Genomic DNA, 25240 nt, shown 5'->3' with positions numbered 1-25240 from the left:
AAGATGCAGAATATACATTTATTTATAAAAAATTATTGTTTTTTTTTTTTTTTGCCCCTATACACTCTTCATCAAAACAGATTTCTTATACCAGGCTTTTAAGAACAGTAAAAGAACCAAACACAAGCACACACACATGCACACATATTCAGTGTTCTGTGATAAACGTTATTATTCAAAAGTTGAGCCCAGAATAGTGAAACCCTATCTCAAAAGTCCAAACAATCCAGAAAACGGAACGACATAAATGTGTTTAGAAGGAGGAACAAAGGTGAGGGATGAGGGATGATGCAGGGAGGGCGCTCGCTGCTAAGCTGAAGAGACTGCGCAGGAGATAGAGAGAGCCACCCCTCCCATCGTTGTCCTTTCAACTCCACCCACTGTTCAACGGCACATGCCCACTAGCCCCTGAAATAATGTTTAAAAAGGGGGAGAACAAGCACTTAAGAAAAAAAAAACAATTTATTTTTCCAATAAAAAATACCAAACATGTCAGCTAATTACATTTTCAACGGAATCTATTTAAAATAGTTTATTTCCACAGATATTAAATTTGGATAATTTTGATTTTTGTAGAAAATGAAAGCTGTTTGCCTTTTGCTGGGACGGTGTCTGCTAGCTACTTTTCCAGACTCCTCCACCATCCCACGCCTCCTCGTGGCTCTTACTGCTCCTTGCTCTGCCCTCCTCCTGCTTCCTTCAGCATCAGTCTGTGCCTTTGCCTGCTCAGAATTCCACCCTTACTTCCTGCCCCAGCTCTGGTAACACTGTAGGGACATTTCTGCAGCAACACATGCACGGAATGTGCAGTATGCACAAATCAGCTAACAAGGAGTCTCTGCTCTATGCTTGAGCAGGGAAAGATTAGCTCTCAGTCTTTAAAAGTCTGTTTGGCCTGTAATAACCAAACCATAATAGGGCTTTATAAAACCCCATTGGTGCCATATGAAAGGATGACATGCAATACTAAGTCACGAGAACCTGATAGCTAACAAGATTCACTGGCTACTACAGGGACACTCATGTCTCAGGCAGCCTCCTGAGCTGTTCCTGCACAGGGGGACCAGCATTCCAGTCACCTGTTTTCTTTTTCTTCTGGGTCTCATTTTCCACACCAGCAGCCAGGATTTTCTAGAAGTCTTCTATGGTCAAACCTTATCTTAATTAACTTTGAATCCGCAGCTTTTCATTTCCTGTAGAAATAAAAGTATAACCTTTTATGCAATGTAACACAATTCCCGACTTCCATTCTGAGCTTAACACAGCCTGCAAGTACATGATTTTATCCAAGTTGTATCTAAAATCCAGTCGTTTTCAGCAGCTGTGCTACCTGTCTCATTGACATTAAAAAATAAAATAAAATTATTAAAGCACGGTAATTTGTCTCTGGGTGATCTATGTGCCCTTCCTATTTTATAAGCATCTCCTTTAAAGTGCAGTTAGATCTTCCACAGCTACTTGCCCTACAGGATTGTGAAGATACACCTGTGACATGTTTTCAGCTACATTTTATTGGATACATTTGATGGAGCATTGTCAGTTTTAGTCATAAAGGCATCGCTAAGATAGCCATCTCTTCTAATAAATATGCAATTAAAAAATCAGCCTTTTTAGAACTTAAGGCAGAAGCCCATTAAAATCCCGAAAAGCTATCAACTGTACGACACACATAATTTTAATTTTTGAAACTCTGTAAAATGAAACACATCCACTGTCAGATTTCCTTTCCTCAGGTTCCTTTAGGGAAATGGAGCAGCAGGTACCAGCAGGGAATGGAGCTTGATTATACAGAGAACAAGCAGGACAATTTTTTTATAATTTCCTTGGTTTGTCACCAGGTTACAGAAAATTTTTTCTTTAAACTTTTACTATTTATATAATGCCTTTTATAAAAAAACTGAAGTTTCTAATACATTTCCTATTAATAACTTGTCTACAGATTTCCTGGTGCCAATGGTCCTGGTAAACTCATATGAGACTGAACATGGATTTTATATGATAGATAATCTGTTTCAAATTACCTGTTGTAATTATATAAAAAACAAAATTAATTCTGAATCATCTGGAATAAATCTAGCAGTGTACATGTGCTAAACAACCCTTTCAGCATATCAGAGAAGTAACTGTATTAAGTGATTCCGGAAAATTTAATAGAACCATGAGAGTAGCATACACTTTTGATTTCTGAACTGAAGTTTATGGATCTTCTATTACTTTACTTATATCTCCTGACTTATAACCTAACTTACTGGCATCTACATAAAAGGTAGGAGCTGTAGAAACTGGTGTTCCTCTTACTGTAATCAGAAGAAGAATCCAGTTAGTTCTTTTTATAAACTGAAGTTGCTTACTTTTGAGGTATCTGTCATTAATTTCTATCAAAAAGATTACTGCAAGAGCTCTTTGCCAATCTTCATTGACTACCCATAATGAGGTCATTTCATCATTAGTATAAGGCATTATAATCTCTGCTGGGTCTGTAACTAATTGACAAAGTCTTATTCTTCCCTTTACAATCAATCAATTCAGAAATATTTTCTATGTTAAGTTTTAAAGTTTTTACAGTTTATGTAGTAAAAATATCTATTTTAAGATATTAACTTGTCTGCAGACATAAGAATTCCTGTGAGAGATGAGCAGAAGGCAAAATAACTGATTTAAAAGATCCTCTAATTTCTGGTCTACCACTTATAACCTAGCATTCCACATCTCAGTCCTCTCCTTATCTAAGTCTGCTTCCTGAGAATGTGAGGGACAAGGACAAGATTTCCTTTCTTCTGATCTTAGAGAGGGTACAGGAAAGTGTGACTGTTATGGCACCTACTCTAATTAGCTCACGGATGACAACTAAGCCCAAACTATCCAGGGTTCTGGTGGCCTCTGGGAGTCACACTGCCTCCAAAGTGCTGGACCACAGGTCTGCATTTCCAGGCCCAGCTGATCCACTCTTAATGGGTTTTCTCAATCTCATTGTGTACAGTGGACACATGAGTACACCCAGCCCTGAAACCGAGAGACTGATGATGTCAGCTGACTTCCTGGATCACTCAACACTTGGTTTTCTTACTAAAACTATGAGCTCACTGACAGGCTACACTGGGTGGCCATGGAGGGATCTTTGGGATCCAGGGATCTTTGTGCCTCTACTCACCAAGTAATGGAGCTAGGCGTGCCTCCCATGCAGCTTTGTAGATGCATAGTGGGGAGTTGAACTAAGGGCCTCACGCCGGTTCAGCAAGACTTTTACCCATTAAACCACTTCCCTAGCCTTGAATCTATAGATTATTAACAATCAAGATTCAGATAAATTGTTTTTTTTTTTGTTTTGTTTTTTGTTGTTGTTGTTTTTTGGTTTTTCAAGACAGGGTTTCTCTGTATAGCCCTGGCTGTCCTGAAACTCACTTTGCAGTCCAGGTTGGCCTCGAACTCAGAAATCCACCTGCCTCTGCCTAAGTTCTGGGATTAATGGCGTGCGCCACCACTGCCCGGCTCAAATAAATTGTAATATTAAAAATCTGAAGACCAAGATAAGAAGTTCAAACATTTTCAGAGAAGAATTGCTGTTAGATATAGTACATTATCTTATTATTTCACCTGTTTTGTATACAAATATACATACGATTCATGTTTATACACATACTAGGTAGAAATGATTAAGATTGATTCAAAATAGTTGCCTTTTTCAAAAAAGGTCTCAAACTAGAGAAGAGCCAAATGACTGTCAAAGAAGTAGGGTGACAATTTTATGTAACTTGTCCTGTAAGGCTACCAATATCCTGATGGCATCTACTCATAGGAGGAGTGTGGGGAGGCTTTAAGAAAGACTGAGGATAGTCGGGTGTTGGTAGTGCCTGTAATCCCAGCACTCTGGGATGCAGAGGCAGATTTCTGAGTTCAAGGACAGCCTGGTCTACATTGTGAGTTCCAGGACAGCCAGGGCTACACAGAGAAACCCTGTCTCGGAAAAAAACAAAATCCAAAAAAAAAAAAAAACCAAAAAAAAAAAAAAGGAAAGAAAGACTGGGGACTTGTTTTTAGTAACTCAAAATGTCACTTTCTGTGTAGCAAAATGTTTCAAGGTACTAATGCCTCAACTACTCCAAAATAAAAAATAAAATCTTTTGAGAAACTATTAAGTTTACTGTATGTATAGCTGGAAGTTTTTGACAATGGTGCCAGGTGCAGGAGCGATAAGACCTGCAGACCTCAGTAGAAGGGAAGCTGAGGTGTGAGACTTAAAGAGTCTTTGAGTTCTGGGCCAGCCTAGGGAACAGAGTGAAACACAGCTAAGCAGGGAGGAAAGAGTAACTCTATCTCAACAAGCAACAACAACAAATACATATGCACGAACACACAACCGCACAAAGCTTTTTCTCTCTTCTGAAAATCTATTCCAAAGAAGAGCCAGGGCTGTCCAAACCAAGACGCCTCGAAATTTTAGCCACTGATATTAGTTTTTAGGCACTGCATTTTGTAAAACTTGAGTGGCTTATCATGGCAATCATGGAAAAACAAACAGGAAAGCCCTCTAGAATTAAGCTGTCTGGGGCTGAGAGCACTTCGCCGCAGGTGACCTGTCATGCTGCACAAAGGCCTGCCAGCGCTCAACTGCAACAAGCCAAAGCTTCAATCATGATTCATCTACCCAGAGAGCCATGGAATGTGCTTTATAGAGAAACGACTTCTCAGGGCCCTAATGGTTTTCTTAGGAAAAAAAAAAAAAAGAAAAAGAAAAAAGTAACAAAATGAACACATCTATATCTTTAAAAGGAAAATCATTAAAAAAAAAAAAAAAAAAAAAAGAACCAAAAAACATTCTGAATCCCATGAATACAGAATAAACTTTATTTTTCATTACTTTTCAAATATACACTGGCATAAATTATGTGTATCTAAAACTTGATAGTGGAATGATGTGTGGGTGATTACCACCAGTGAGGATCAGCAGTATACATATAATTTTCTTAAAAAAAACGAAACAATATAAAGCCAAAATTTCTCCTGCCTAAACACTCACTAATCAGACCTTTCTCAAGAGACTGTTAAATCAGAGTAAGGGTGAAAATCAGGAAAAGGTGAGATTCTGACTTAAAACAGTGAGTGTTAAAAATCCTAAGAAGAGCTGGGCATGTGTACTGGGGAGGAGGCGGGGAAAGCAGGTCAAGGTCAATCAAGGCTGCCTGGATACTTGAAAGCTACAAGGAGGTCCAGACTAGCTTGGTCTACCAAAATCCTGTCTCAAAAAACCAAAGTCCAGAAAGGAGTAGACCAGAATGGGTGAGCCTAGATGCTAAGGATGCTTTTATCTGTGAATTTCTCTAGGGCATAACATCAGGAAGCTAATTAAATTGACTCATTTGAAAGCTTGAACTAAGCTGGGTGGTGGTGGTGTATGCCTTTAATCCCAGCACTTGGGAGGCAGAGGCAGGTGGATTTCTGAGTTTGAGGCCACCCTGGTCTACAGAGAGAGTTCCAGGACAGCCAGGGCTACACAGAGAAACCCTGTCTTGAAACAACAACAAAAAATACAAACAAACAAACAAACAAAAAAAAAAAGAAATAAAGAAAGCTTCAACTAATAAACATCTTCAACAACTAGTCACATAGCCTAGTATTTGGCTGTAGTCTAAGGAAAACCTCAGCACATACCCGCCCCAATTCACAAGATTTCAACAGACACAAAGACTCACCTCTGTGATACTTTGGGTTGTCATGGAGGTGTATGTTGTCTTCGGGACAACTCTAGAAAAACAAACAAAAAATCCTCAATTGTTTACAATGTTCTAGTTTCGTGCATCACCAACACTAAGCAGTTAGATTTAGAACAGAGATATGACTTAGTAAAACTACCAAAATACACTTCACAATCTCAATACATTTTGAAAAACTTACAAATTAAATCGTTGATGTGGCATTAGTTAAGAAGTACTCAGACAAATTTACTGGGGTTAGTATTTCACATCTTAATTTAGTGCATAAGCTGTTATCCACTTGTTAAGTTTTGTGTCATTTAACAAGACAATGTACTGACTGAACCCCTGTCTATCTGGTTCAGAAAATCCTTACATCTAAGAAATTTTCGTTCCTTCCAGAACCATTAATACTTTCTTTGGGAAAATAGTATAGCACACGCCTCGTGCAATGACAAGAGGCGCTTGTCTAAGGTCATAGTGGCAGCAGCGACTGTCCTGGCAGGTGCATTCCTCAGCATTCCGAAAGCCAGAGCTTCCACGGTTCCTGATAGCTTCACAGTTGGAGAAATACTTCTTTCTTCCCCACGCAAGACGTTTCTAGAAACCACACCTCCTCCGTCTTCACGAAGGAGGCTGCCACCTTGGGTCCCTGGTGTCGACAGACCGCAAGTCAGCTTCCGAAATGCATGTCAAAGGGAGACAAACTATTCCGGATGGAAGGGTGTCAGTAAGATTTCGCCATCCCAAGTGAAGGGGCGCAAAGGGCTGCTTAGTAAACTACACGTGCGCCCCCGACCTCGCCCCCTTCCTCCACGCCCCCCAGCCACGCTCCGCCGCCGGACAGTCGCTCCCATGGCCGCCCTCGCTTCCGGTGCTCCCAGAGCTGCGCCACCCCCGAGGCCACCGACACCAGGAGCCTCCAACAGACCTCTCGGAGGACTCCATGCCTCCTCCACCCTTCGCTAGGCGTTGTCCTGGAGTTAAGAGGAAGCCGGTGCCATACTGAAATAAACCTACCAGATAGAGTCCGCTTCCTTCCCTCTGGACACAGAAAATGGGATAGAGCTGCGGGTTGCTGCTGCCGGGACAAAATGGCGCCGGGAAACCGGTTAAGCGCAGGCGCCTGGGGAAGACCCGGCTCCGCCCCCGTGCAAAACCCTGGCTGCAGTTCTGGATTCCGTTTCCATGGGACACGCCACCGCCCAATCCTCGTGCAGAACTGCTCTTCCTGACCCCTCTGTTCTCCAATCAGTGTTCAGTCAAGCACATCCGGAGTCGTCTCCTCCAATCAATTTTTTGGGCTCTCTTGCTCAATCCTCTATCCTCCAATAACGTGCGTCTTCGAATCTAGCCAATCAGAAGTGGAAGATATCCTACCTGCTGTTTTCCGCACCAATCATGGAAGTTTCACAGCTACATCCAATGAGAAAGGCAGACAGCGAGCTCCAATCCGAAGCTATTCGGCGTCATGAGCAGCCAATAGGAGTTCGTGTAGAAGCGAGTCTGCTCAACAGCTTGTTATTTGGTGGATTGTGGCAGTAAATCGGGGCGAGTAGGGGAACCCGGCGCAGGAACTGCCGCTGCGGCCGGGAGCGGTGCTACCCGGACTGGGACCCACGGCGATCGGTGGGGCGGCAGACTGGAGAGCTGACAGCGCTCTGCACCCGCAGTAGGTAGGTGGTCAGCGGGGGCCGCTGAATGGGCAAAGCGGCGGGAGCAGCTGCTGCCGCGACGGGGTCCCGGTGCAGTTGGGAGCTCCGCAGGCGGCGAGGGGGATGCAGGGAGGACTGTGCCCAGGGTGCCGGGCAGCGATCGGGTCCTGGAGCCGCGGCGACAACTGCGGGCACGATCGCCTCCGCCGCCTCCCCGGGAAAATGGCTGTGGGGCTGGCCGCGCCGCTAAGTTTGCTCCGGAGGAGCGGGCTGCCGGGAGAACCGGCCCCCAACTCTGCTGTGCGTCTTTGGAGAGGACCCGCTGCTGGACCGCGGAGATCGGGGTGCCCGCGCCTCTCCGGGCTGTACAAAAAGTTGAGGCGGGCGCGGGAGGGGACGGCCGCTGCGGCGGTGCGGCTCGCTCCCCTCCCACACCCTGTCCTGCTGCCTCCCCGCCCCGCGCCTCCCCCGCCGGGTCCCCCCGCGCCGGCCGCCGCCGCAGGCCGCCGCCCCTGCCCCCCGGGTGAAGGAGCGCTTCTCCTTCCTGACATGGTGCAGAGCGGAGGCAGGAGAGCAATGGCGCCGTGACACTCCGTTGCCGCCGCCGCGGGCCGGGCCGGGGCGGGCCAAGGGGGCCGAGCGGCGGAGGCGGGGCGCGCGCTAGAGTCGGGGCCCGGCGGGGCGCGGACCCGGGAGGCCGGGTCGCAGGGGCTGCGAGTGGCGGACGAGGCGGGGGCGCGGTGGGCCGGCCGGCCAGGCGGGCAGGGGCGGGACGCGCTGCCCTTTGGCGCGCGTGGGGCTCAGTGCCCGCCAGGCTTTGGCTGCCCGACGGGGGTCTGTCCCGGGGGCCGCGGGGCTCGGCCCCTCCCTGCCTGCATTTGTTTACTTTCTTTCCCGGTCTCACCCCGCCTTGGACTGATCCTCTGTCTCTCTTTTCCCTGCCTTGGCTCTAGCGCCCGGGAAGAGAACTCGAGGAAGCTGGAACCCCACAGGTCACCAGTCAAGATGAAGGTAAGTGAAGCCAACTCTTCGCTGCCTTGTGCCCTGGACGCTGCCAGTCCGGAGGCTGCAGTTGTGGAATGGCAGCGTTTTGTTACTTAAAATTGGTCTCTTTACTAAGAAGCACTTTCAGGAAAATGACATGTGAATGGGTGAGGTGTGTGTGTGTGTGTGTGTAAATGCAGGCTGTTCAACACTCTCTAGCAGTTAGCACTTGGAAAAGATCGGTTCAGTCTTTCGATCTTCAAACACTTCAGTGTCAAAAACCACCTTTCAAGAAGTAAAGCATTTGTCCTGCTTTGGTTTTTTGTAAGGTTTTGTTTTGTTTTCCTTTCTTAAAAACATGTACTTCCCCCCTTTCCACTACCAATGTCATGATATGTAGAAGAAATGATATGTAGTTTGAGTACGGGAGATAGTTCTGTATATTTCTTGGGGAAAAAAGTAAACTAAGGTGATGACAGCATTTAGATTGATTAGTTCAGTCTTCATATTATGTATCTTAAAACATGGATTCTCCGTGTATTTTTTTGTAGCTTCCTAGTCGTACAAACATCACTGGCTGCCTGCTTAAAGGGAAAGGAAGCTTTCATAACATTCTTCAGAATTCCTTAGAATACTGTGGCCCTTGTTTGTTTCTGGTCAGATACTTACCAAAAAGTATTCCTCTTCATTTTTTATTCTTTTTAAGTAGACTGACATTTAAAAGTGCATGATCAACATTGTACTTACTATTGTGGGATGTGTGTGTGTGTGTGTAAAACAGTAAGGATATAGTTGTTTTTGTTTCGGTTATTTTGACAGTATGCTTTAGCCCAGGTTGGCCTGGTGCTCACAAAGCAGTTCAAGGTCAGCCTTAACTACCACAGGATCCTCTTGTTAACTACCACGGGATCCTCCTGCTTCTCACGGAGCGCAGGAAGGCTGGGCGTGCTGTACCAGGCCTGGCTCAGCTTAAGTATATTACTTTCTGAAATTCTCAAACTTCCGCTTATTTTTTTTTATTTTAGAGTGGCACAACTTCCTTTAATATTACTTGGGAAAATGAACAATTGTTTCCTACTTTAAATTTTTAACTAAAGTTAACATTGATATCTTTGTACTTATAATGTTGAATTGATTGTATGAATACAGCTTTTGAAATAGGTAACAACATTGCAGACTGAAATAGCAGTTGTCTGTTACTCTCCAGATTAAAATGATTTATAAATGGAAGTTTCTTACATATTTCAATGTATAATTCTGATCATGACTATTTCTGTAAGTGGGTGTTTTTTCTTTCTTTTCTATTCTTTTTTATTTTCTTCCCCCTCTCCCCCTGGGTTTCTCTGTATAACAGAGACCAGGCTGGCCTAGAATTTAAAGAAATCCTGTTACCTCTGCCTCCCCCTCCCACCATTCCCAGATAAGTGGCCGTTTCTTAATAAAAATATTGAATATATTGAGAATATTAAGTATATTGAGAAGATCAATGTTGTAAACTAGAAATGGCTTCAGTCTTTAGCTATCAGTTTTCATCAGTTGAATTTAGATTTAAACCTTTCCGATGCAGCCTTCAGCCGAAGCAATTTTGGAAAGAGGTTGCTTAGTTTCTTGTGTGTAGAGACACATTGTATCAAAAGATAATGCCTTAGCCAGGCTTGGTGGCCCTGGCCTGTAATCCCAGTATTTAGGAGGCAGAGACAGCCTGCACCTTGGCCCAAAAGTCCAAAGCAAACAAAAGATGTTACCTTCATAATCTGTCTCACTAAACGTTTAATTTTGTATTGTTAATATTAACTTTGTAGCAGTATTTCTTTTTAACCTAGAAAATAGAATCACCTGGAGGCCTCAAACTAACATTTATGAGACATTCAGTATAAATACATTTCTTCTGTTTATTTATATTTCTATCATATATTAAACTGTAGAATTTTTAAAAACATGTGTACTTCAAAAAAAAGCTCATTTTTTTCTTTATTGGTAGTTTCTAGTTACAACTTTACAGCATCAGGAAACGAATACATGAAATGAAATAGTTAATAAGGTGTTTGCTTTAGGAGTAGTTTGCAAATTATCACTGTTATTAAGCACATAATTTCAATATTCTAGTGACTTTAGATGATGTAGCTTTCGGTGCTGTTAGCTGTCAGTCCGGTAAAGGCGAACAGTAGTGATGTTTGGAGTCTCTGTTCTCTCCTCAGGCGGCAGACGAGCCTGCCTACCTGACAGTGGGAACTGACGTCAGTGCCAAGTACCGAGGGGCCTTCTGTGAGGCAAAGATCAAGACTGTGAAGAGGCTGGTGAAAGTCAAGGTAAATGCTTGCAGGCTTTGTAAGACAGCCCAGACTTGTTGGGTTGTTTGTGTCTGAGAACACAGACCCGGTTATTTGGTGTACTTCGAGTGACAGAAAGCTGAGTAGGAGCAAGAGTCACTCCTGTTGTGCAGCAGGTTCAGTACATTGAAAGCATTGCAGTCCATGTTAGCCCAGAGGGAAAGTTTGAACGGTAGCAGTCGTTCTGTTGAGTCAGTGCTGGGGCCAGTATATGTAAATACTAAACTGAAAGAGTGTATTAAGACTTGAAAAGAACTCAAGCTGAGAAATGATTCCAGAAGGCTTCCTTCAGGATGCCAGGTGCAGTGCTCGTGTTGCACACTTGGATCATTCCTGTTGTGGGAGCACACTTGGGTCATTCCTGTTGTGGGAGCACACTTGGGTCATTCCTGTTGTGGGAGCACACTTGGGTCATTCCTGTTGTGGGAGCACACTTGGATCATTCCTGTTGTGGGAGCACACTTGGATCATTCCTGTTGTGGGAGCACACTTGGATCATTCCTGTTGTGGGAGCACACTTGGGCTATAATTTGGTGTCTCCCTTTCTTAATCAGATAATGACAGTGTCAGTGATTAGGAAAAACAAAGAAGCAAAATTATGTTTTCAAGATAACATTAAAAATGATTCATGGAGTTGAGGTGCATGAGTGTGTGTGTGGCTTTTTTCAGACAATTTCTGGTGAGCACCCTACCTTTGCCTCCTGAGTGTTGGGATTACAGACAGCAGCCACAATGGCTAGCCAAGACACTGATTTTTAAGGCCAGGGAAAGAAAGTTAAACTTGATGCATTCCTGTAGAATTAGGGAATACAGAAAAGGACGGGTGGATAAATATCTGCAATTTTGAGAAATCTGTTTACATGTTGTTTTCCTGTAGAGCTTTTTTTTTTTTCTTTTTGAGATGGGGGTCTCATGTAGCCCAAGACAGTCTCAGCCTCACTAAGCATCTGAGAATGAGTTTGAACTTAATCCTCTTGCTTCCATCCCCAAGTGCTAGGATCATAGGCTGAGACAGCACGCTGTTTTTTACAGCATTGATGGTAGGATTCAGCCTCCCTCATGCCAGACTCCCTTTACCACGTGAGCCACATCACTAGCCCTTGTCTGCTGTTCTGCATACTCTGCTAATGTAGGTACGAGAGCATCTTCATGTATATAACTATTCTTAACTTTGTAGAGCCATAAAATATGACTCATGAAAGTCCTTGATAACTCTCCACACTCTACAGGCTTCCACATTTTGCTGTGCCTGTCATCGTATTATCGGTAGTATTATTATAATCACGTTTCTACCGTTTGTGATATGCCCTATTCAGCTACATATCTGTTTTCATTTATTTATTTATTTGTAAGTATTTTTTTAAAGATTTATTTATTTACTATGTATACAGCGTTCTGCCTGCTGTATGCCTAATGAGATCTGAGGACACCAGATCCCATTACAGATGGCTGTGAGCCACCAGGCGGTTGCTGGGAATTGAACTCAGGACCTCTGGAAGAGCAGCCAGTGCTCTTAACTGCTGAGCCAGCTCTCCAGCCCCATATCTGTTTTCTTACCAGAATTAAATGCTGTGAAAAGGAGAGGACAGCTCAGAGTTTCTATTTCTATCCCTGATGTGTGCAGGAGTGCTTCGTGTCTAGTGATCACGCAGAGTGTGGACTGTGGATGACTGATGAACAGCCGAGTGAGCGGGTGCACTGGTGCTCAGGACGTGCCTTCCAGCCCAAGAACATTCGCCCCGCTTAGGAGCTCACTTAAAGTGAACTGTCTCAGGACTATATCTCAAAGATTCTGAATGAAAACCTCTGGGACTAATTTAGCAAGCCTAAAGTTTTAAATATAATCAAGGTTTAGAAGGCTTTGGTCTCAGAGACTGTCACTCAGGTAGTCAGTAGACCCAGGTATGAATCCACTAGTGACACTTGCTTGTTAGGATGCCACTTGCCATTTTTATCTTCTTCATTTTGTATAGCCTTTTAACATTGTAAACTAGAAATGTAGATCACTGAATATTTGAGAGCCATTGACAGTTTTAACCTTTAAAAATATATATATATATTATTGTGGCTCTTAGTTGTTTATTTAAACTAATATAATTGTCATAGGACATCTCATACACTCCCATTACCCAGAATTTGCTTACTCCCCTGTGATGTTTCCCTGCATGTGTGGTAGAACCCAAGGAGCAAGAGTGATACTTTGTTGTAACTGAATTGTTTCAAATTGTATCATAAGACTTTTTTCTTGAGACAAGGTTTGTCTATGTAGCTTTGGCTGTCGTGGAACTCTATGTAGACCAGGCTAACCTTACACTCAGAGAGATCCACCTGGCTCTCTGTCCCCTGAGTGCTGGGATTAAAGTTATATGCCGCCAGGCCCGGCCTCATGAGGCTTAAGAGCTCTGGGTTTTGGTTTGGTTTTTTGTTTGTTTGGTTTTGGTTTTGGTTTTTCAAGACATGGTTTCTCTGTATAGCCTTGGCTGTCCTGGAACTCACTCTGTAAACCAGGCTGGCCTCCAACTCCGAAATCTGCCTGCCTCTGCCTCCTGAGTGCTGGGATTAAAGGCATGCAGGCATCCACCTCCACTGCCTGGCTAAGAGCTGTGTTTTTAAGTAGGCAATAAAATGTGAATGTTTTAGAAATATTTTGTGACAGTCAAAACCTTTTATGACTTGATAAAATACACTAGAAGCAGTTTTACATTTTTATAGTATCACTGGATTATAAATGTATACTCTGTTCACTTGGTAGGCCGTTATTAAATGGCTGTAATATGCTCGGACACTTGCTAACTCTAAGGGGAATGGTAATGAAAGAGGGCTCCAGCCCTCAAGGACTCACAGTTAATGAGAAAGAGAATAAACGCAAATACAAGACAGTGTAATAACTGGTACTGAAGAGATAACCACCGGTTATTAAGGAGGCACCTGCAGGGTTATTATAGATACATTGTTTCAAAAGTAACTTCCAGTTCATTTTTTTTCCAGGTTCTTCTGAAGCAGGATAACACAACACAGTTGGTGCAAGATGACCAAGTAAAGGGCCCTTTAAGAGTACGTATGTGGCCAGTTCAGAATCAAAACTAGTGAACCACAGGCAAAACCCATAATTTGTCAAATTTCATTTGTACATACACTTGAATTTTATAGGCATGTCAGTCAGAAAACAAAATACAGATGTACCATAGTATAAATTATGATATTGCAATGATTGTATCCTTAAGAGCATCAATCATAGCTAAATTATTTATTTACTTAATTTGTTCTTGTTTTGTTTTAAGTTGGTGTTTTGGATGGTCTCTTACCCTAGGCTGTTGTAACACTGTAGCCTAGACCTCTGCCTCCCGAGGGCTGGGGCTGCAGGTACATCACTGTGCTTGGCTGACAGAGTAGATACATACATATGCTAGGGAGGTGTGCTTTCTTTTGCCTTTTTATTTTGAGTTTAGGGACTCGATATGTGCATATATATACATATATATTAAACATGCTTCCTTATTTGCTTTGAGACAATCTTACCATGTAGCCCTGGTTAGCCTGGTGCTCACTATATAGACCAGGCTAGACTTGAACTCACAAAGATCTACCTGTGGCGCTATGCTGCCATGCCCAGTTTGAATAAATTACTTTTGTTTTTTTACATTGTTGCAGTATTTAAGGTGATGTCTGTGGCATGCCAAATATGGTAAACTTTTCTGTTCTGATTTATCAAATTATATTTGTTTCATTATTCTATTTAGCAAATAGCAATATTGTATTTTCTATTCATTTCTGTTTCTGTAGTTAAGTCTTTGTTTTGTCCATGTACCACTTTGGTTAATATCTGATATACAAGAGTTTGGAAGCTGAATCAATGTTAACTTGTCTGTTCCTCTCTCCAGCTGAACCTTTATCTTAAATACAAGTGCTGAATCCCATCCTCAGTGTTTTGATGAAAGAAAAACAAGCAGTTTTGTTGTATTATGGTTTGATACTTGTTCCATTTTAGCTTACTGGAAGTAGTACAATATGGTGAACAAACTCTGAAGAAAGATATTTAGTCAGATTTGAACCCTGGACTCTGCAAATTATCTTTTTAATTTGTAAAATACAAGTGACAGCTTGTACTTATGCCAAAGAACTTTGGGCTCTAATCATATAATGAAGACCCAAGCATCCTATCTGATAATTTTGCCTTATTCTAGCTTGTGTAGTTATCAGAAATTTCTTACTTGGATCACGTAGTTGGTAGAAGGGCTTTGGTCTGTATATTTAAATCTTGTAAGAAAAGTTGGCTTTTATGTTTTAGGTTGGAGCTATTGTTGAAACAAGGACATCTGATGGATCTATCCAGGAAGCTATTATCAGCAAGTTGACAGATGCAAGTTGGTATACTGTGGGTAAGTAGTAACTTCACGTGGCTCAGCCAAGGTGTTGTATACCTTTACCTTAGAAATACACTGATGTGTGATTTGGCAGGGACATGCATTATATCCTGTGAACTTACTGGATATAGCTAGTTAAAGCTGTAATGGTGTTCAGCAGGGAGCCAAAGCAGGTATTGTTTAGATGACTTGGAAGTTTTTATCTTTAACTTAAGCGTACTTCTGTTGTAGTGTACTTGGACATTTTGTCTTCAGGAAAGTATCATTTTTTTTTTTTTGTAAGACAGTATCCTGTTATTTCTGTAACTGCAGTGAGGATTGCACAGAGGTCCCTGACACTTGTTGCACTGAGGATGATGTAGTTGTTACAGCAGAATATAAAGATGGGACGTTTTACCAAGTCGAGTTAAGCCTGCATACCTGGAGCTTCATGCTTGGTGATCTGTGTAGTGGATTCTCCTGTTAGGACCTTTCAAGAAAGATATGTACTGTTACTATGAATTCATTCTTAGTCTCTGTATAAATTTACACTGGCCAGGAGTAGTGGCAAATATCTTTATTCCCAGCATTCAGAGGCAGAGGCAGGTGGATCTTTCTGAGTTGAAAGCCAGCCTGGTCTACATAATGATTCCAGGCCAAGCATGAGTATAATGGTCCATTCCTGTGATCCTAGAACACAGAGGCAAGAAGCAAGCAACTCTGGAGTTGGAGACCATCCTTGACTATATACTGAATTTGAAGCTAACCTGGGGTACGTGAGACCCTGTCTCAAAACTAAAATCAGAGAGGAACAAGTATCACAATATATGCAAATTAAACCCTCACAGTTGCACAGAAGTACTGAGGTTCTATATACCGAGAGAGTAGCATTAGTGACCTCTCTAAACCTCCTCTCAGTTCGTTGAGACTGTGTGCGCTTCTGTGACTATCCAAGACATTTACACTGTGCACCATAACCTTGCTTGTTCTTTGGACCTATCTTGTTATAGGTAATAATATAGTTGTAGTATGATTTCCTTGCTTACTAAGGTTTACTTTTAGTTTTTGTTTTTCTTTTTTATTTAATTTTAGGGTTTTTTTGGTTTTTTTTTTTTTTTTTTTTGGTTTTTCAGGTTTTTTGTTTTTGTTTTTGCTTTTGTTTTTTTTGAGACAAGATTTCTCTGTGTATCCCTGAATGTCCCTGGAACTCTATACACCAGTGGCCTCCAACTCAGAGATCCACCTGCCTCTTGTCTCCCGAGTGCTGGGATTAAGGACGTGCAACACTACTGCCTGCTATTTTATTTAATTCACTCTTTCCAAGTACTTTTTTCAAAAGTTTTAATTCTTTGGCTTCCTGGAAACAGTGGTTCATATGGTTGTGTTGTTCTCAACTATATGCTCTTCACTGATCTAAATTGTTATTATTGATCATTTTTTTAGGCCTTAAAGACCACAGTTAATAATAACAAGGTGATGGATTTGATAGAAGTGTGCTATATTAAGCAAGGCACTGGTAAATGTTACAGGCTTGGTAGCTACAGAGTTATATGAGATCATGTGAATATTTAAATACTGGTGAGTCCTTTGCAACACTCACTGTCAAGGTTATATGCAGAACCTGTATTACACTTTACCTATGCTCCACGGAAGCAGTACCTGTACATCTTCACATTTTCTGTTTTTGTTTTGAACTTGGGATTTTTGTGTTCTAGAATACTTTCAAGTCTGTCCTCCCGAGTGAATGGCATTTTGTCGATTCTAGGGCGTAGTTGCTGTTGAGCATTGTTTCCAATGTTCTTCCGTGCTGGATAAGTTCAGTAAGTTCTAGGGATGCCAGTGCAAGCTCTCTTTGTATTAACACCCTGGATGATTCTGATGCACAAGGTTCATGTATAGAAAACAATCCATATGGGATAGTTGAGATGGCTCAGTGGACAAAAGTGGTCTGTCCAAGCCTGGCAGCTGAATTGGGGTGAACACCAGAACTAATGGAGTGGGACAAGAGAACTAAGCCTCCAAAATGCTCTCAGGCCTGGAGGGCTGACATACTGCTCTTCCAAAGGACCTGAGTTCAATTCCCAGTACCTTTCTTTGTTGGACAGCTCACAACCTGCCTGTAACTCTAGCTGCAGAGGGTTTCAGTGCCTGTGGTCTCCATGGGATCCTGCACATATGCCTCATAATTAAAAGTAATAAAAATATACCTTTGCCGGGCAGTGGTGGTGCATGCCTTTAATCCCAGAACTTGGGAGGCAGAAGTGGGTGGATTTCTGAGTTCAAGGCCAGCCTGGTCTACAGAGTGAGTTCTCGGACAGCTAGGGCTACACAGAGAAACCCTGTCTCGAAAAACAAAACAATAACAACAAATATATATATATATGTGTGTGTGTATGTATATATATATATATATATATATATATATATATATATATATATACCTTTAATAAATAAATATTACCAAATAGGAGCGCAGTTACAGTTCAGTGATAGAATGCTTGTCTATAGGCCATGGCTTTGATCTCTATACCATAAAAGCACAACAAAAATAAAATAATTTTTCTCTTAAATGCATAAATAAGGTACGTGTTTAAGGTTTTAAAGTAGCTATTTACTTAAGTACACTGAAAATACCACCTTACTGTAAGTAAAGTCTTACAAGGATGTGGACCATACAAGGCTGATCAGAGGGTAAGGTGTATAATCACCAGTGGTAAAGACAGCCAAGGAGGAAATGAGATATGTGATCGCTCACAGGTAATAAAGTTACTGTGTGTGTGTGTGTGTGTGTGTGTGTGTGTGTGTGAGTGTGTGAGTGTGTGAGTGAGTGAGCATTTTCTTCACTTAAATTTCCAAAAAGTATTTAGTAGATTAGACAATTCTAGAAAGTATTAGTCATCTTTGAACTGGATGTGGCTCGGTGGTAGAGCAGGCCTTGGGTTTGATCCCCATTATTTCCTCTCTGCTAGGGTAGTCTATATAAAAGAGGGTTTTCCCCCTCTGTAATAATACAGTCCTTTCTTATATTGAACTGTACATAATTCTAGCTCATCAGGTATTTTAAGTTCAGAGTCTCTTTTCTAGGCATGGCTAGCTTCCAACTCAACGATCCTTGTGCCTCAGCATAGGTAGTAGCAGCAATCTTGAGGTTTCATTTGCTTGATTGTTTCTTGGGGGAATCATTAGAAATACTTCTTAGCTGACATGATGGCTCCTATATGTAGACTGAAGTGTAGCTGAAGTGTGAGACTCCCTCCCCTCAGATAATTTTCTTCTGCTTTTGTCTCATACATGTCTGTGACCTCCTCTTTCTGCCTTCCCCTAGGCTGCTGCTTCTCCTCTCATGATTCTCTTTATAGTTTTACCTCATACATGTGCTTGTGCTTACCTCATACATGTGCTTGTGCATGTGGGCACACACACACACACACATTTTGGGTCTAGGTCTCGTATATAAGAGAAATACATAGTGTTTGTCTTTCTAAGTATTGTTTTTAATGACTTTTAGCTTCACCTATTTACCTGTGAGTGTCATGATTTCAGTTTTCTTCATGACTGTATAGATTTCTGGGATCTGTGCACAGTTTTGTACATGCAGGCTGTCTGATTTCCTCACTGTAATACTCAGCAGTGAAGGTGGATGTGCCGAGTGTGTGTCTGGTATGTTGGCTTAAGGTTCAAGAATGATCCAGCAGCTCTCGGGGCAGTTTTCTTTCACTTGTCTACATAATCTCCACACGGACGTCCCTAGCAGCTGAGCTAATGTGCTCTCTCCTTCTTCATGCCCTGTGTCTAAAGGTTCTTCTTTCTCTGTGTGCTTACCAGAATTGGTTACAATTTGATTTTGATGGCAGCCTCTGACTGCGGGAAAATGGAATCCCAGAGGAGTTTTAATTCACATTCCCTGGTGGCTGGGGATAGTGATAACTTTTCCAAGTATTTCTTGGCAGTTTGTCCTTTCTTTCAGAACATTCAACTCAGTTCATTAGCTCTTTTATTGAGTGTGTGAATTAGTTTGTTTTGGTTTTGTTTGAATTTTGCAGTTCTTTATATATTCTAGATATTAATTCCCTGTGTGGCATATAGTCAGCAAAGATTTTCTTTCATTTCTAGGGTTTCTTCACTGTGGTCATTGTTTCCTTGACTCTGCAGAAGCTTAATTTTATTTAGATCATCTTTATAGTTTTGGGATTATTTCTGGTGCTGTTGGACTTCTGTACCTGTGTTTTGAAGTGTTTTGTTTCTACCTTCCTTTCGCATTTCCTACTTCTAGGTTTATATTGAATGGTTTTTTTGTGTACAGTGAGACATGAGGGTCTAGTTTTATTCTTTGATGTATGGATAGGAAGTTTTATGACTGTCATTTGTTGAAGACGATGTCTTTTTTTCCAAAATATTTTCCAAAATATTTTGCAACCATTGCCAAAAACCCAGTGGCTGTATGTGTGGGGTGCTCTCCGTGCTCCCATGCTCTCCGTGCGCCCTGTTGTATTGCTGTTACAGGCTCTTTCTGCCAAGGTGCGGATTTTGCTGCTGTGGCTCTGTAGTGTAGTGTAGGCTCAAGCACTGTGACAATGCCTTGTTCTTTGATTGCTTTGGATGTCTGAGGTCTTTTTCATACTTCCATATCAATTTTAGAGTCCTTTTTTAGGTTCTGTGACGACTGTTACTATAATTTTCTCAGGGATTGCATTGACTCTATAGTTACTTTCAACAATATTGGTATGTTTACAATATTTTGCCAATTTTTTGCATAAGATAAGAAGATAGGAGGTCTTCTTATCTTCACACTATCTTCTGTGTTCTAAGGCTTTCATTGTAGAGGCCTTCTAGCTCTTCGCTTAGGTTTATTCCTTGGTGTTGCATATTGTTTTAATCAGATTTTTCAAGTTCTTTTTCTCTGCAAGTTCATTATTGATATATAGAAAAGCTAATGAGTTCTGTGTCTGGCTGCTATCCTGAATGTTTTTTATCAGGTCTAAAAGTTCAGAGTTTTTTAAAGGATAAGTTTAAAGCAGTTCTGGAGAGCAAGCTTCACGGTGCTAGCCAGTCATGTGGGCATGTCCGTGTCACATTGTCACAGTGCACATGTGGAGGTCAAAGGACATCTTTTGGATTCGGTTCTTTCTTACTGTGTTGAGCCCAGTCTTTCCACACACGTTAAGTTGGCCAACAGTTGCTTTAAACCCCTAAGCATCCTTGCCTGCCCTGCATTACCTGCCTGTTTAACAGTAATCGAGATAGTGTATCTGATGTGAATACCGACATGTAGAACCAATAGCACAGAACAGAGCGCTCAGAAATAAACCCATGTATTTGTGGAGTATTCACATTTGGAAAAGGTGCCACAAGCAATGTCTTCAATAAATGTTTTGAGAAAACTAGACATTCTGTGAAGAATGGGACCAGACCTTTATCTCACATGACAGATGAGAATAATGGAAAAATGATCAGCTTTAAACTTAAGATCGGCCTGCTATTTCTTCATCAGTCGTCAGGTCCCTGTCAGAAGCTGAAGTGACACTAGCTGAACTTAGACTTGTTACTACTTGTTACTCTCAATAGAGCATTGCCCTTCCTAGTCACTCTGCTCTACCTGACCCAGCTAAAGCACCTTTAGTTCTGCATGCTTCTCCTACAGTAAGTAGCCTGTACAGGTCACCACTTAAATATTATATATATATTGTTGTTTTACCTGCATGTCTGTGTACCACATGTAGCTGATTTGAGGAGGTCAGAAAAGGATGTCAGATCCCCTGGGATTGGAGTTAAAGATGCTTATGAACCCATGTGGGTCCTGGAACTCAAACCCAAGTCCTTTGGAAGAGCAGCCAGTGCTCTTAAACACTAGGCCATCTCTCCAGCCTCCCATGTTATCCTTTCTATTGTGTGTTGTTCCTGCTCTGTGCTTAAATGTTTAGATACTTAATAATTATATTACTGGGACCTACACTTTCAGGATGGTAGGATGCTTGGCATATAGCCTAAGGGCAGTGACACATGCAGTCTCACCTAGGTGTGTTGAGTTGTACCATCTAGGATTGTGATGATCTCACAGTGATGAAATCACCCAACCACACCTCCCTCCAGACAGACTCTCTCATTTGCTGATTGATGTGTGACTGCATATTGATCATTAAGGAAGGTACAACCGTCATGAGGTACCATCTCACACTTGTTAGATTAGATGTTATCACAAACACAAGATGTCTATGTAAGAATGTAGGGCAAAGGGAACCTTTGCTTGCTGTCACTAAGAGTGTAAAGAAGGGAAACCAATATGGGAAGCAGTGTGGAGGGTCCTCATGAAACTAAAATGTGAACTTTTGTTTTTCCAGACAGGGTCGCTCTGTGGTAACCCTGGCGGGCTCAAACTTACAGTTCTGCCTTAGGCTTCTGAGTGCACAGGCTACCATTGACACTTAATTACAAAATAGACAGACCGGCTATGCATCCAGCAGGCAGTTCTGGATCTAAGTCTAAAGAACGAGGAGAGCAGGCCTCAGAGGACTCTGTGTCTCTGTGTTCATGGGGCTTCTTTGTGTCTGAGTGGTGGTACGGAATTCACCTAAGCCTCCCTCAGGTGACATGGTAGAAAGTGGTGTGCTGTCATGGAGTAGTGCTCGGTCTAGGAGGCTGGAAAGTCTTCCACTTGCAGCAGTGGTCCAGCTCACAGAGGGTGGGATGAAGGGAATTGGGGAAGGCAGGGCTGGGGGCTTAGGGATTGAAGGGGACATGGTAAGTGCCTGTATCCTAGCACTTACCGCAAGAGTACAGGGAAAGGGCTTTGGCCAGTTCATGATAGTGCACTGAGATAGACTTTAAATATTTTCACCACAGAAAAATGTGAGGTAATACATGTGCTGGCTGGCATGTTAGCTTGTACACATGTATTGCAAACAACATGTAATACGCCATAAACTTTTATATTTTGATTTGTCAGCTAAGTAAGTAAAAGTAAATGATTGACTTGTTTGGGTCAAAGTTTCTTAGTGTAGCCCTGGTTGTCCTGGAACTCACTCTGTAGACCAGACTGGCCTTGAACTCAGAGATCTGCTTGCCTCTGCCTCCCATGTGCTGGGATTAAAGGCGTGCGCCGCCACCATCTGGCAAGGTAAATGATGTTTAAAGGACAGTTGGTTATACCTACAATATGCATATTTAAAGTTTTTACTTAATTATGTGAAATATTTTGTTCCACAATAACTGCTCTGTGTGTGTATGTATATGTGTATATATGTATGTATGTATGTATATACACCAATGATTTTATTTTTTTGAATTTTTGACTTCCTCTTCCTTGTTGCAAGCCTGGGAACAATAGCCTAGTATGCAGTAGGCTTTTTACCTAGGGTGGTGTGAACTGATTTTATACTTATTCCTCATACCTACTCTCATTCATCCTTTTAACTAAATCAGAGGTCATTAACCTTCTGCTTCTATATTTATCTATAAAAAGAAAATTGGTATTTCTACCATGCAGATTCTGTTTTGTGGGCTAGGATATGGTTGAAGTTTAGTAAGCGACTGTCAGGTAAAGTATCTTTGGCTTACTTTAGGCATTTATTGTCCCGTGGTCTCAGTCAGTTGTAGGATAACAGGTAGACAGATCTTCTGTATTTAGTAGCATATTGTATAATATTCCCCTGGATTCTGTTTCCTTGAATTCTAGAGGAATAGGGTATATATATTTGTTTGCATTTGTCGACTTAGAATGATTAGTGTTGCCTTGAGTCTTAGCTTTGCTGTTTTTCTGTAAATAGACTTTTTTATTTATTTCTGTATAATATCAGATTTAATCATTTTGGGCTGTGCTGAAATGTTCAATGAATTATCTATACAAACATCTATGCATCCTGCGATGTTTTTCCCCACCGGATTAAATCTTTGTAGTCTCACTCGATATGCTGTTAGTTTGAGAAGCTTCTGAGAGAGGCCAGCTGACTCCATTTGTTTTGAGACATTCTTCCTGTGTAGCTGTCTTAGTCAAAGTTTCTATTCCTGCACAAATATCATGACCAAGAAGCAAGTTGGGGAAAGGGTTTATTCAGCTTACACTTCCACGTTGCTGTTCATCACGAAAGAAAGACAGGACTGGAACTCAAGCAGGTCAGGAAGCAGGAACTGATGGCAGGAGATGATGCAGAGGCCATGGAGGGATGTTTCTTACTGGCTTGCTTCCTCTGTCTAGTATGAAAGGATGGTTTGGGGAGGCTAGGATGTGCATGCCTATGTGTGTATGCATGTTTATTTGATATGAAAATTTCACTATGTAGCCCAGGCTGCCCTGAATCTCTTGGTGACCCTTGTGTCTCAGCATCCTGAGTATTTATACATTCTGCAAAAACAGTTTGAGGACCAGGATCACAGGTTGAGACCATACTACTCCTTAGAAAAAGGATCAGGTGGCCTAGTTATGTGATGTGGTGAGTAATGCTCACTGTGGGTCCTGGGCATCAGTGCCAGGTTGTCAAGTTTGCTCAGCAAGTGCCTTTTACCACCTCAGCCATTGTGATGACTGTGCTTTTTAGTTTTTTCTGACATTTTATTCATTTTTATTTTATATGTAATATTTATTCATATTCAAATTTATTTATTTTGAGACTGCATCATGTTGTTCAGGCTCCTGCCTCGGCCTTCCCTTTCCTGGGATGATGGGAAGGATCCACCATCACTAATGTAACCATTGTAATGTATGTGTCCTTTCCTGTGAATATGGTTGTTTGTAAAATACGTATATACTTTTGAATGAATATGCATTTACTATCTGAAGCAAGGATTATGTCTTTGTATTTTATTTTTGCATAATTCTGGACAACTAAGTGTCATCTGAGAATATTTACTTTTTAATAAACTGTAAGTGATAGGTGGTAGAACCAATACATTCTGAAAATTTTTAACATTAAAATCATCAAATACTGTAGTTAGGGTTTTGAAAATTAGGGATAAATTATTAAATTCCTTACTTGGATTTTTGACTTTTACACATTACCAAGTCTGGCTGCCATCAAAAGTTACAACCTGGCTGTCTCACACAGTAGACTTCCTGGGTCATCCCTGACTTTCATGGCCTCACTGCCCTTCCTTAGTCTCAAAGGGACATTCCATCCTTGATCTCAAGGTGGAATGAAATGGCCGACGCTGGCCAGGTCTGCTGCTTGTTGGGTCTGGAACATGGTCCCTTGTTCAAGCACATCTCCACCAGCTTTTTGTTTTCCATGGCTTCCTTGACTGCCTAAGCTTGGCTGTTCTGGACCTTGCTCTGTAGACAAGGCTGACTTTGAACTCAGAGATCTACATGCCTGTTTCTGCACTGGGATAAGAGATGTTTACCACCACACCTAGACCTATGCTTTTCTTAAATTCCTTTTCACTAGGTAGGAGCCTATCTGGGTGGTATCTAAGAAAGTGGGTGGTACCACTTTCTTAGTTCCATTTAATATCTTTAATCTGTTTATCTTCCTGAACACAGGATTTAGCTCCATTCTACTTCCTGGCGCCCCTTTAACCCTTGAATCATACTTTTTATATTTTTCCTTTCTCAGCTTTCTGCTTTCAACTGAAACACTCTTCATAAGAGTGAACCCCAGGACAGGATCTGTGTTAGGCAGTTTTGAGACTTCCTTTGCCAATGCAGTTAATCTAAGTCCCACCTTAGTCTCAGGTAAACTGTTTGGACAAGAGTAAGAAGCAGCCACATTCTTCACCAAAATATTACAAGAACAATCTTAGGCAACATACTAAAATTCCTTTCATCTGAAGAATTTCGAGCTAGCACCCCAAAGTTCAAATCCCACTAAGCACTGTTGTCTTCCATTTCCTGCTGGGATGACCCATTAATCCCCACTTAAAGCATTCCACTGCTTTCCTAATCCAAAGTCTCAAAGTCCACATTACTCTAAACTAAAGCATGGTTGGGCCTATCACAATCATGTTTTATTCCTGGTACCAATTTCTGTTATAGTTAGGGTTTTATTGCTGTGAAGAGACACCATGGCCAAGGCAACTCTTATAAAGGCAAACATTTAATCGGGACTGGCTTACAGTTTCAGAGGGTTAGTCCGTTATCATCATGGTGATAAGCATGGATGGCATTGTGCAGGGAGACATGATGCTGGAGATGCTGAGAATTCTACATTTTGATCTGAAAGCGGGAGGAGGCAGGATGTATTTTATATTGGGTGTAGCTTAAGCATTTATGACCCTAAGGCCCCGCCTCCACAGAGAGACACTTCCTC

General features: G+C 41.8%; 2 protein-coding genes across 2 annotated transcripts in view; one reads left to right on the top strand and one right to left on the bottom strand.

Moving 5' to 3' along the window:
* Positions 1-443: 443 nt before the first annotated feature.
* Positions 444-8223, bottom strand: LOC127687910 (WAS/WASL-interacting protein family member 3-like). The gene is made up of 4 exons (XM_052186725.1): positions 8218-8223; positions 6711-8144; positions 5691-5742; positions 444-1193 (listed from the first exon to the last, which is right to left on the bottom strand). Exons 1-2 carry the CDS (start codon positions 8221-8223, stop codon positions 7212-7214), a joined length of 939 nt encoding a protein of 312 aa, XP_052042685.1. The 3' UTR covers positions 444-1193; positions 5691-5742; positions 6711-7211.
* Positions 7275-25240, top strand: part of Arid4a (AT-rich interaction domain 4A) — a 70191-nt gene continuing 52225 nt past the window's right edge. Inside the window, exons 1-5 of the mRNA XM_052185697.1 lie at positions 7275-7366; positions 8299-8356; positions 10528-10638; positions 13648-13713; positions 14948-15038. Coding sequence (XP_052041657.1) covers positions 8351-8356; positions 10528-10638; positions 13648-13713; positions 14948-15038 — 274 coding nt within the window. The 5' untranslated portion in view covers positions 7275-7366; positions 8299-8350. The remainder of the gene's footprint in view (positions 7367-8298; positions 8357-10527; positions 10639-13647; positions 13714-14947; positions 15039-25240) is intronic.

Source organism: Apodemus sylvaticus, chromosome 6 (assembly GCF_947179515.1).
Source record: "Apodemus sylvaticus chromosome 6, mApoSyl1.1, whole genome shotgun sequence".
NCBI classification, from domain to species: Eukaryota; Metazoa; Chordata; class Mammalia; order Rodentia; family Muridae; genus Apodemus; species Apodemus sylvaticus.
The sequence above is the reverse complement of the archived record's forward strand: the minus strand, read 5'-3'. Positions and strand labels throughout refer to the sequence as shown.